Consider the following 14,163-nt stretch of genomic DNA (forward strand, 5'->3'; position numbering starts at 1 on the left):
AAATTAGGAAGTGCTTGTGCTTATGGCATTAGGAAATATTGTGAGTTAGAATTGCCTCACAAGTGTGAAATTTTTTTCCAGTCAGAATGTCTCAAAATTTTAGAATTCTAGGAAATTTGCAGGTAAACACAAGCCCTGTAGAATATCAAAATTATAGTGGCATGAAGCAAAATTTCCTGTTTTAGTGAATATTATGTCTAAGAGTAAAAAATATAAATTAGTAATAAACATGAACTATGAGTTTGCACATTTTTCTATTTCAGTTTTTATGATTCACTACATTTGTCCTGTATAGCATATTATTTTATATAAAACTAATTATTAATAGGATAAAATTGCAGACAAATATATGAATCTGCAAAAATCTGTTAAGACTAGAACTATTATATATCCTGTATCAAACCAATTATAGACAACTAAAGAAATCAATAGTGGAATGTCAGTTGTTTTAAATTTCTAGATTTTCAGTATAAATTGTAATTCTGATTTTTTTTTATTTGTAAATACATCAAGATATTCTTTTCATGGATTTGTTTTAATTTTCTCTGTAATGAGTGTTCATTTATCTTCAAATAAAAATTTTATAGAAAATTCAAAATATTTTCTGTAAAAAAATGTCTTGTTTGAATATTTAATAAGTCTGCTTTAATATTAATTACTGTATACTTAAAAAAATTACAATTAATTTGATATTAATTAAGTTTCCATTCAGTTTTCTTTATGATAACTTTTAACTTCTTTATGTTATTAAAAACAATGTTACAAAATATAAAAAATTTAGTCTTAATTTATATGTGAATAATCCTTATTTGCAAAAATATCAAAAAAATATAAACATTTTAAAAACTAAATTGGATTATCCATATTTTTATAAATGATTCAATGATTGTGAAAATAAACTTGTAAGAAACCAATCAGATTGCCTAGAATGTCAACTAACAGCTTATAGCTGATGTCAATATTGTTTAATATTAAATTTTAATTAATATATTATTGTTTGAAATATCTATTTTGGTAATTTTTTCATATATTTTCTCTTTTTTGAGAAAATAATGTCTTTTCAGTATAAATTTTATACTGAATTTTACTGAATTTTATACTATTTCAGTATTTTATAAATGATTCAATGATTGTGAAAATAAACTTGTAAGAAACCAATCAGATTGCCTAGAATGTCAACTAACAGCTTATAGCTGATGTCAATATTGTTTAATATTAAATTTTAATTAATATATTATTGTTTGAAATATCTATTTTGGTAATTTTTTCATATATTTTCTCTTTTTTGAGAAAATAATGTCTTTTCAGTATAAATTTTATACTGAATTTTACTGAATTTTATACTATTTCAGTATTTTATAAATGATTCAATGATTGTGAAAATAAACTTGTAAGAAACCAATCAGATTGCCTAGAATGTCAACTAACAGCTTATAGCTGATGTCAATATTGTTTAATATTAAATTTTAATTAATATATTATTGTTTGAAATATCTATTTTGGTAATTTTTTCATATATTTTCTCTTTTTTGAGAAAATAATGTCTTTTCAGTATAAATTTTATACTGAATTTTACTGAATTTTATACTATTTCAGTATTTTATAAATGATTCAATGATTGTGAAAATAAACTTGTAAGAAACCAATCAGATTGCCTAGAATGTCAACTAACAGCTTATAGCTGATGTCAATATTGTTTAATATTAAATTTTAATTAATATATTATTGTTTGAAATATCTATTTTGGTAATTTTTTCATATATTTTCTCTTTTTTGAGAAAATAATGTCTTTTCAGTATAAATTTTATACTGAATTTTACTGAATTTTATACTATTTCAGTATTTTATAAATGATTCAATGATTGTGAAAATAAACTTGTAAGAAACCAATCAGATTGCCTAGAATGTCAACTAACAGCTTATAGCTGATGTCAATATTGTTTAATATTAAATTTTAATTAATATATTATTGTTTGAAATATCTATTTTGGTAATTTTTTCATATATTTTCTCTTTTTTGAGAAAATAATGTCTTTTCAGTATAAATTTTATACTGAATTTTACTGAATTTTATACTATTTCAGTATTTTATAAATGATTCAATGATTGTGAAAATAAACTTGTAAGAAACCAATCAGATTGCCTAGAATGTCAACTAACAGCTTATAGCTGATGTCAATATTGTTTAATATTAAATTTTAATTAATATATTATTGTTTGAAATATCTATTTTGGTAATTTTTTCATATATTTTCTCTTTTTTGAGAAAATAATGTCTTTTCAGTATAAATTTTATACTGAATTTTACTGAATTTTATACTATTTCAGTATTTTATAAATGATTCAATGATTGTGAAAATAAACTTGTAAGAAACCAATCAGATTGCCTAGAATGTCAACTAACAGCTTATAGCTGATGTCAATATTGTTTAATATTAAATTTTAATTAATATATTATTGTTTGAAATATCTATTTTGGTAATTTTTTCATATATTTTCTCTTTTTTGAGAAAATAATGTCTTTTCAGTATAAATTTTATACTGAATTTTACTGAATTTTATACTATTTCAGTATTTTATAAATGATTCAATGATTGTGAAAATAAACTTGTAAGAAACCAATCAGATTGCCTAGAATGTCAACTAACAGCTTATAGCTGATGTCAATATTGTTTAATATTAAATTTTAATTAATATATTATTGTTTGAAATATCTATTTTGGTAATTTTTTCATATATTTTCTCTTTTTTGAGAAAATAATGTCTTTTCAGTATAAATTTTATACTGAATTTTACTGAATTTTATACTATTTCAGTATTTTATAAATGATTCAATGATTGTGAAAATAAACTTGTAAGAAACCAATCAGATTGCCTAGAATGTCAACTAACAGCTTATAGCTGATGTCAATATTGTTTAATATTAAATTTTAATTAATATATTATTGTTTGAAATATCTATTTTGGTAATTTTTTCATATATTTTCTCTTTTTTGAGAAAATAATGTCTTTTCAGTATAAATTTTATACTGAATTTTACTGAATTTTATACTATTTCAGTATTTTATAAATGATTCAATGATTGTGAAAATAAACTTGTAAGAAACCAATCAGATTGCCTAGAATGTCAACTAACAGCTTATAGCTGATGTCAATATTGTTTAATATTAAATTTTAATTAATATATTATTGTTTGAAATATCTATTTTGGTAATTTTTTCATATATTTTCTCTTTTTTGAGAAAATAATGTCTTTTCAGTATAAATTTTATACTGAATTTTACTGAATTTTATACTATTTCAGTATTTTATAAATGATTCAATGATTGTGAAAATAAACTTGTAAGAAACCAATCAGATTGCCTAGAATGTCAACTAACAGCTTATAGCTGATGTCAATATTGTTTAATATTAAATTTTAATTAATATATTATTGTTTGAAATATCTATTTTGGTAATTTTTTCATATATTTTCTCTTTTTTGAGAAAATAATGTCTTTTCAGTATAAATTTTATACTGAATTTTACTGAATTTTATACTATTTCAGTATTTTATAAATGATTCAATGATTGTGAAAATAAACTTGTAAGAAACCAATCAGATTGCCTAGAATGTCAACTAACAGCTTATAGCTGATGTCAATATTGTTTAATATTAAATTTTAATTAATATATTATTGTTTGAAATATCTATTTTGGTAATTTTTTCATATATTTTCTCTTTTTTGAGAAAATAATGTCTTTTCAGTATAAATTTTATACTGAATTTTACTGAATTTTATACTATTTCAGTATTTTATAAATGATTCAATGATTGTGAAAATAAACTTGTAANCTGGTCTGCAATTTTTAATCATATTTTTAATTTATTTAATTTAAAATATGTGCTCTCCACCTCAAATTAGTAGTGTCTTGCCCCTGTACATCATACTTTTCCTTTAACGATACAGTCATGCCAGACATCTATTCTAACACTTTTCAGGGAAAAATTTTTCAATTGAAATAACATGACTTTCAATTTGCATCAGAAGTTCATATATAATCAGGACTTTCTGCCCCTAAGATTTTCATATCTGGTCTCATCTTTCATCTATCTAACTTTGTTTTCAAGATTAAAGAAAGATGGACGACAGTGAAAATTTATAAATCCACAGTTTTTTCAAATTGCAGCCCAATAAAGAAGTAAGGTTGTCACAAGAAAAAATTACCAAGTTGGGCCACCAATATTATAAAAAGGTTTAAAAACACTGTCATAAGGCATCATTTTACATGAATTTTTAACATTCTGTGAATCAATATTTTCTTATGAAGGAATAATGCTATACAAAATAATATAATGCAAACATCAAATCATACAGAGGCTCACTATATTTGTTAATTGGGAACAAAAAAATATGTTATATTTAATGATTTATAGTAGTATGAAAATTTATTTTATTATATATATGTATGCATGTATGTAAACATCTGTATTAATTAATATAACTTTTTATAGGTTCTCGTCAAATTTGGCAGATTCCAACAAAATTAGGATTTGAAGATAGTACACAGTTAGAAAGAACTTATTGGCATCAGTTTTGGCTAGGGTTAACAGAAGAAACAATATCTGTTTTGACAAATTTTTCAGTTACATTATTTGTTTCAAAAACTGATTCATTGTATCCATTATCATTTTCTTCAGTTGCATTTCAAAAAGAATTACTTAGATTATTGAAAGATTTCAAATCAGATGGAGGTAAAAATATAATCTCATCTTAAAAATTTTATTCAGATTTTATAAAACTTTTATTGTATATTTAAAAATATTTATAAAAATTATACAGTCACTAAATCTTTTTTTTTCAGATGCAACTGTAAAGTTGATGGATATGTTGCAGAAAGTGCATGATATGATATATACTCAAATATGTTTAATGGCATGGGATGAAAGTGAGTTAAATCTATAAAATAATAATTTTAGTCTGTTATTTTTATAAATACATAAAAACAGTTCAAATTTATATATCATAATTTAGTGTAGATAACCCACAATGACATGTACTCCATAAGAAATTGGGTAGAATGGAAATAAAATCTTTGCATACCTTTTGCCTTTAGAGCAACTGTTCACTGCTACTAACAGAAATGAAGTGATAAGATAAAAAATTATTGTATCTCAGCAGCCAACTCATTTAACAAAACATGTGTCTTCTTATACAGTAAAGACCTGATGGATTGTAATATCATACCATCCAATGGAATGTTGAAATGCAGTTTCATTCATGCAATTACTTTTAAAATTTATTTTACTATTGTTTTCTAAGCTTAAAAGTTATTAATATTTTAAGTTATATATGTTACTTTAATTATTATAAAATGGAGAAAAACTTANAATCATACTGGTAGATTAATATTGATATGGAAACATTAATTTTCTAAATGTTTTTATAACCAATATTCAACATCATAAATTAAAAAATTAAATTTTTAATTCAATAATTGTAAATTATAAATCTAAGAAAAACTACTAAATAAAGAAAGAATAATCTATCTAAAACACACTGAAGTATGTCATCATTGATAGTCAAATCTTTGCAATATCAAAATAGAAAGCAAAGTGCTGGAGTACATGTTACATCATAATTATTACGGCAATAGTTTGAATGTCATAAAACTAATTTTCAGGGAACACAAAAAACTTAATGAAAACAGTTTAATATAACTTTTATCCAACTTTTTGTTTATAGCATTTTCTCTTTCAGTAATGGTAAGGAAAATTATAACAAATTACACATTTATTAACTGCATAATTTAGTCTCTTACATAACAAGATTCCCTTCACTTGACATGTGATATCTTGTCATATCATAAGAACCATTTCTATTGGTTGTTAAACCAATAGAAATAGTTCTTATGATGTTTTGTAGGATGCTGAAATTGCTACTTGTGATGCTTTTATGCATGTAATCAAAAAATGAAAAATTTTTGACATATGACCTATGTCATAATAATGACATGATGTCAAGCTTCAGTTATAATAATTTAAGAGAAAATAATGTATCATAAAATATATTTATTTCCTTCTTCATAAACTCAAATTACTAACCATTAATTAAATAATTTAATTACTGATAAAACAGAGAAATTTTTGGTAATTAATTACTTTGTTAATAGTGCTGCTGCAATTATGATTAAATTATAGACAATTCAATTCTTTCTTAAATGAAGAATTCTCTAAGTGTAATAGTAACTTCAGTTGAGAAATCAATCTTTCACAATTTAGCCTTAAATTTTTTATGCATTATGTAAATATAAAGTATTATATAATGTCATCATATTAGAACAATGATAACAGATTTTGGATGCCTTTTATTGTATACATTATATTTTAAGTGTGAATTCTATAATCAATTAGAAATCTAAATTGCCAGATTACTTTTCAGGCTGTATTTTATGTTAAATACTATAATTTGACCTAACATAAAATATAATCTGAATAATAAATAATGCCAATTCACCAAATTAATCTGTTCTTAGAGGTTGTTTGTTACAGTATTTTTCATTATGTTTTAAATATCTTTAATTACATAATAAAAAACAAAAATTATGAAACCTTTATCATTTGGATCACTCAAAACATAGCCCAATTCACAATTTTTCATTTAATCCAGCAACTTGTATATGTCTGACATTGACCATGTTACTAACAACTGTAATAGATTGATCATGTGCATTTGTTATAGCAATTATTTGTAAATTAGGAAGTGCTTGTGCTTATGGCATTAGGAAATATTGTGAGTTAGAATTGCCTCACAAGTGTGAAATTTTTTTCCAGTCAGAATGTCTCAAAATTTTAGAATTCTAGGAAATTTGCAGGTAAACACAAGCCCTGTAGAATATCAAAATTATAGTGGCATGAAGCAAAATTTCCTGTTTTAGTGAATATTATGTCTAAGAGTAAAAAATATAAATTAGTAATAAACATGAACTATGAGTTTGCACATTTTTCTATTTCAGTTTTTATGATTCACTACATTTGTCCTGTATAGCATATTATTTTATATAAAACTAATTATTAATAGGATAAAATTGCAGACAAATATATGAATCTGCAAAAATCTGTTAAGACTAGAACTATTATATATCCTGTATCAAACCAATTATAGACAACTAAAGAAATCAATAGTGGAATGTCAGTTGTTTTAAATTTCTAGATTTTCAGTATAAATTGTAATTCTGATTTTTTTTTATTTGTAAATACATCAAGATATTCTTTTCATGGANTGTATCTCAGCAGCCAACTCATTTAACAAAACATGTGTCTTCTTATACAGTAAAGACCTGATGGATTGTAATATCATACCATCCAATGGAATGTTGAAATGCAGTTTCATTCATGCAATTACTTTTAAAATTTATTTTACTATTGTTTTCTAAGCTTAAAAGTTATTAATATTTTAAGTTATATATGTTACTTTAATTATTATAAAATGGAGAAAAACTGTAGTTTAAAAAAAATGAAGCAATTAAACCAAAATTGTAATGATTTCATCTTTAGTTTCAATTTCACTAGCAGAATGGTGAAAAATAGTAATGCTGTTGTGTATGTAAACAAAATGAAACATTGTACAGTCAAGCTAGGAATATCATTTGAAATGTATATAATTATTTTTATCAAAATTTACTAAATGATGTAAATAGCAATGAATTTATAGCTTACTAGGATAGAAATTAGTGCATTATGCACCTTAACTATCAAAGTTCTCTGAAAGGATATCATTATATAGATTCGGATAATTACTGAGATTTTATCAACTTTCAAGATAAAAATTTATATAAGAGAGCTAATAACATCAATTATAGCATGGAATATATACAGAAAAAGAATGGGAGCGAACTAAGGATAAGGTATGTTTATATGTGTATTTCATAGTTTTGAGAAAAATTACAATAGTAGAAGAAAATATATGCAACACACAAAGGATTTTCACATTTTCTAAATCATTCTTAAGGCAGTGCTTCATGGTAAAGCAGCATTGCAAAAATGTCTTTGCTGCAAGCCACAACTGACAAGCAAAAAGCAATTTGTTTCTTGGTACCTGCATTCCACATTCAAGATGAAGAATAAGGGACAAATCTTTGTGCCTTTTTGTTTAAAACTTTTACTTCATATAGTTTTATTTATTGAGATTTAATCAAAAGAGAAAGTGTGGGATAAGAAGCATTTTCCTATAAGAAAAATGCTTACATTTGTCTGTATCATATTATGCTTAAAATTTTATTAAAATAGGGATAATTATATGAAAAGGGATAATTTTTTACAGATTCGAGATTCAAGACTTATCTATATTGAAACTTGTATTCAAACCTTCCATCATTAAACAGATAAACATGTTATACATGTGATTCATGTACTCATATGATATAAACATTACCTGAAATGAGCTGTGATTGGTTGTAAGAAAGATGTCTCTGTCACCTATGCTGCAAAAGTCAAATCTTGCTCTAATTTTGCAGCATCAACGTTTTAAGGTTTGCAGCAACAAAAGTCAACAAACAAATCTCTTTTCTGTTCTGTACTGTATGTGTGCATTCATCTTTAGTGACTTTAGAGAGAGAAAAAGCTGCTTGCTGAATATGTAATTGCAATTTAAAGTTAGCATATAACATGTCCCATTATATAACTCACACCCATTTTAAATTATCTTCAAAAAACAGACAACATATGGGCTATTCACACACAATTATGGTATTTTTGACAAGATCTGTTTATAAAATTGTACTGTTGTTTTATGTTACCAGCATAGAGGTATGAAGGAGTACATGTCGAGAGTTGATATTTGGCACAGAGTATTAGGTGCCTAAATCATTTGTGCATAAAAAAATCCAGACTTGTAGGTAGTCAGGAGACCGAGAATCGAGTCAAAATAAAATACAAAATGGCAGCCCTCTTCTATAAACAGGCAAAACAGCCACCTCCCCCCACCGAAGTCAGGTGGGGAGAGTACCACCCACAGTCATTCTAAGAAGTGAACTCTGACCTTAAGACTGAACATGTAGTTTCTTCTATGTTAAATAAAATTCATAATCTAATTTTGTAAATTTGGGAGCGCTTCAAATATTCAACTGGGTTTTTTAACATTATCTAGTATAGTAAAATCGTAGGACTGATAAAAATTTGTCGTTATGTTAGGGTTGTTGTTACATTCGATGACATTATAATCGGGTTAAACTGTATATTGTTTGTGCAAAATAAAAAAATAATTTTGGATGATACAATAGCCATGATTATTTTTTTCAAAAACGGGAACTTTTCATTACGCATCGACAAAAATTCAACCCGGGCCAACATGCAACGGAGAGAAATTTGAAAATTGGATAGGTTAATTTCATCAGAAATGCTTCGTGACCAGTGAAATTTGAACGATTGTACCCAAAAGCAGCAATACCAAAGAAGATTGGAGAATGAGAACGAGACCAGCCTTGAGCATCAAAGTGATTCTGCTTAGTAGTTAGTCTCCAAGACATAGTCTTGTCCCAAATATGGTTTTGCTGTTTTACTTGTCTTAACTAAAATTTTATTATTACAGTAGTCATAATACATAACAAATTTTATTATTACATTTTATAGATAACATTATACTGACTTGGCAGTATTCATAAATTATATTTATGATTTTTAAAACTTACTGTTAAAAAGTCCTCTTTAAAAATTAGTAGTAATAGAGTTTAAAAATTAGCAGAAATCTTAAGAGGTTTTTATGTCATTTATCAATATCATTAATGTATTAAAAAAATAATTAATAATTATTAATTTTAATATATTATTAAACAAATTATACATAAAAAATAAATGGTTATGCAAATTATAATTCAAAATGAAATTGACACTAAATTGAGCATAATACCTGAACCTAAAGACCTCAAATACTAATAATAATAATACAGTGATGCCTTGTACTTTGAATTTAATCCATTCCATGGGGCCATTCTGAAATGTTCAAGTGAATTAATCCATTCCCAGACCCTAAGTAATACCCATTTCAATAAACTTAAGCAGCAAATACACATAATTTAAAATAAAAATAGCACAGTTAAATGTCTGAAATAATAAGTTGAAACATGAAAACAATAAACAAAATACATAAATACTATATAATAAAATGAAAATTGCATTTACTGATCACACACCAGTAACTTTGGCATCTTAAACACAGCCTCCAGATCTGCCACACATGTACCATTTTCATGCTTTGTTATAAATTCCTTTTTCATCTCAATCATTGATACTGCAACCTTCCTCTTAGGTTTTGTTGCTGCAACACTCTTCTTTGATACCATGCTTAATAGATAGGGGTTATATATATAATCAAACATACCAAAATTAAAATGGAAAAAAGCACTGAAAACAAACAAGCATAATGCAAGAGATGCTTTCACAGTGAGAATGGGAGATGAGTTGAACACACAGATAGTGTTTACACAACAAGCATATTTTTTCATTGTGCATACTGTTCAAACATAGAAGCATTGTTCAAATTCCAAGTCAAATTTATCATTTGAACTATGGAACATTCAAAATTAGAATTGTTTGAAATACAGTAAGACTCATTTAGCGCTTCCTTGATTAATGCTGATTCGATATAATGTGGTCTGCTCAAAGCCTTAAAAAAAGCTCAAAATTTATGCTGATTCAAATTATTGTAGCATTTCATTGATTCATATATAATATGATTATTCCCAAACACAAATCAATCAGCAAAAGGTCACAATTTGTCATAGTGCTAAAAACTTTCCTTACATTTGTTTGTTTGGTGCAATTTTAAGAAATATAACATCATGGATGCCATAAGAAATATTGACTTCACTTGACAAGAATTAACTAATAAATGCACAAAGTGTGGAAGAAGTTATGGCTGAAAGTATCCAAGAATTCTCGACAAGAAGAGCCTATCGCTGTATTGTTAGGTTGACCAAACTCAACCTAATCGATATAGGAGATATAAGCAAGCACGATACTGAGGAGTTACAGCAGGTTTCTGGTGAAAGCCTTATTAACAACGACCTTCAATAACTGGCAGAACATGGAATTCATGTGGAACTAGAAAATAGAGATTCTGAAAACAAAGAACCCAAAAAATTTCTCTACAGATTTCCTTAGTGAAAGTTTTGTAAGATAACCGAAATCGTTGATCAAATTGTAGCAAATGATCAGATTTTGAAAGGAGTGCAAAAGCAAAATGAGGTGTTTTGGATGCGATCTTCTGCTACCGACATTTGCTTAAGGAAAAAAAAAAGCGACAAATGAAACTTCACCACTTTATTGCAAAAGAACAAGAATTTCAGAAAAGTCAGGAGCTTCATCACAAAAAATGAACTTTACATTTCTGTGTGCATATGTTTGTGTGTTATTTAACATATATTATTATGCAAATTAATATAAAAAATAACTTAAAGTAAAATCTGTTTATTTTTGTTCACATGTTTCCCTTTCCCTATTTACTATGTGTTAAAATGACCTCATTTAATACTGTTTCATTTGGTGCTTTGTCGTCTAGGAATGCATCTTAAGCACTAAACAAGGTCTTGCTGTATGTGGTACAATTATACCACTGTAATTATGTAAAATGAGATCTGCAAGAAGTTTGATTTTAGAGTTTGAAAGTCATATGATTTGATGTTTACAATGCAAAATCATACATTTAGTAAGTCATCAATATTGGTTCTCTATTGAATGTTTATAAGGAAGATCCATTCCAAACCAAAACAAGTTCATACAGTTTTCAGTAGAGTTTGTGACAATGACTTGTTTGAACTTGTAGTTGTTTGCAGAGCCAAATATTTTGTGAGAGACATAAAACACATTTATAAACTGTCAGTTAGTCAGTGTACCTTAATTTAGTTTGTACTATTTTTCTAAGACTTTAAACCCTTTTAAAATGTCAGTTGAACATGGCATAATTTAGGCTTGTTTAATTTACAAATTTAAGCTCAGTTTGAAGTTTCCTGTAAGATATGTGTGGCAATTTGGAAAAGATGCCTTATCAGAAAATACTGCACAGAAATAGTTTTAAAAATTTATATCTAATGATGAATCACTATGTTTAGGTACACCCTCTGTTATTGAAAATGAAGAATTACATGTTGCTGTTGAAAATAATTCTAGATATAACATATCAAGAACTCTCAAAAATGTTTAATGTAAGTGATGAAACAATATTTTTACACTTGCATCAACTAGGAAAATCATGGGAGTTAAGAAAATGGGACCAACATGCAGAAAGATGCTAATTTTGATGACTGTTGGACTAATTTCAAGTTTGGTGGAGATTTTATTACTAAGTGGATAGTCTTTGAAGTTTATCAGATTACAATAAACATCAAAGACTATCAATTTAGTAAGTAAAATCGCCACCAAACTTGAAATTAGTCCAACAGTCATCAAAATTAGCATCTTTCTGCATTAAGGAGCACAAATCATATTTATGTTCCTTAATACATTTGGATAATAATTATTTGATGGATCTGATTTACATCAATCAATAATGCTCATACTGCAAAAACTTATCTGTGAGAAGATTTGTGCTTTGATATGAGAGATACTTCCTCACTTTCCACATTCATCTGACATTTCTCCAAGTCATTATCACCTTTTCTTGGCACTAGACAATCATATGCAAAACAGACAGTTCTGCAATAAAATAGATATTGAAGCAGAAGTTACTAGATTTTTTACTTCTAAAAACAAAGAGTTTTATAAAAACAGTATTTACAAAGTTATATCTCATTGGGAAAGAGTTTGTGAATTGTGAGATGCTTATTTTAACAAATAAAATATTTTATGAAAATTTCTGCAAATCAGGTTTTATTATTAAAAACCATACAAACTTTTTTGGTTAACTGATATTTTTAAATACAGTATATTGTCATCATAGATTTTATTGTTACACAATTTAAAATACTAATGCCAGAATAAGAATTTAAAAGTAATTAAATTACTTTGCAATTTTAGTATTGTTATATGTTAAAGCTGATAAGATTCAATGAATTACTCACCATTAAGTTTTTCATTAATATCCAAATGTTTAAATTAATAGTATTTATGTAATTTTTGATGCAGTAATNAGCTTATAGCTGATGTCAATATTGTTTAATATTAAATTTTAATTAATATATTATTGTTTGAAATATCTATTTTGGTAATTTTTTCATATATTTTCTCTTTTTTGAGAAAATAATGTCATCATTTATAAAATTTTGTTAACAACAGTGAATAAAAATTTGTTGTTTTCTTAAAATTAAGTATCAGAAATGAATTTTCATGTACAGCTTAGTTTTATGAAAGAATTTCATTTTTAATGTCAAGTTTAACTTCAGTAATAAGTTAAGTTTTAGGTAATGTAATGTGATTGGAGCAATGGATTTTCAAATATCACTTTCCATTTCAATTATGTAAGTTAATTTTATGAATTAAATGTTCAACACATAAAATTCAAAACAGAATTAAATTATTATATCATATTTTGAAAAATAGAAAATCAAAGAATAATATTTGTTTGATATAAGTTTATATATTGCTAATTGCTTAAAAATCTTAGAAATGAAACTTACTTTCACAGAATCAACTGGATACATTACACAATGTTCCATGATTCCAGCAGCACTACCTGCCAACATATGTGTCGCTGTAGACGACGTAGGTAAAGCTTCATAGTCATCAAAGTCCATTCTATTGCAATATTAAATTAAAAAACGATATATTCATGTCCGTTTGTTGACAACATACACGTGCCTGTAACTGATTAAAAAATCCATTTTATATTTCATCCACGTGGTTTCACAAATCTCGTAAGTTGACGTCTCACGAGATAATATTATGCAATATTTTGATAACGTTCCACTCCAATCAAAAAATATTTAAAAAATTATATAACGATTTTAAAATAATTAAATTAAATTTTATTACCTGTAAAAAATATCTATTTTTTATCTATTATTTACGAAAATTTTATTTTATAAACGTTTATTTTGTTAAACGAAATGAAATTTTTTCATAATAAATTATTTATAAATAAATTTATTTCTCAAAATTACAACATTATTAAAATAATTCTTTTAAATGTGAAAATAAATTTAATACCGATTTCCCTAGTTAAAATTTTGTAGGTGAAAGTGAATAGAATT

At 25.6% G+C, this 14,163-nt stretch overlaps 1 protein-coding gene across 1 annotated transcript in view; it reads right to left on the minus strand.

Annotated features, from left to right (window-relative positions):
• Window positions 1-13,874, minus strand: part of LOC111614867 (mitoferrin-2A-like) — a 42,952-nt gene extending 29,078 nt beyond the window's left edge. Inside the window, exon 1 of the mRNA XM_023356233.1 lies at window positions 13,591-13,874. Within this exon, the coding sequence (XP_023212001.1) occupies window positions 13,591-13,707 (117 nt within the window). The 5' untranslated portion in view covers window positions 13,708-13,874. The remainder of the gene's footprint in view (window positions 1-13,590) is intronic.
• Between the last annotated feature and the right edge of the window lie 289 nt (window positions 13,875-14,163).

The sequence above is a fragment of the Centruroides sculpturatus genome, unplaced genomic scaffold (assembly GCF_000671375.1).
Source record: "Centruroides sculpturatus isolate CEXI.00-Female unplaced genomic scaffold, Cexi_2.0 scaffold2204, whole genome shotgun sequence".
In the NCBI taxonomy this organism is placed as follows: domain Eukaryota; kingdom Metazoa; phylum Arthropoda; class Arachnida; order Scorpiones; family Buthidae; genus Centruroides; species Centruroides sculpturatus.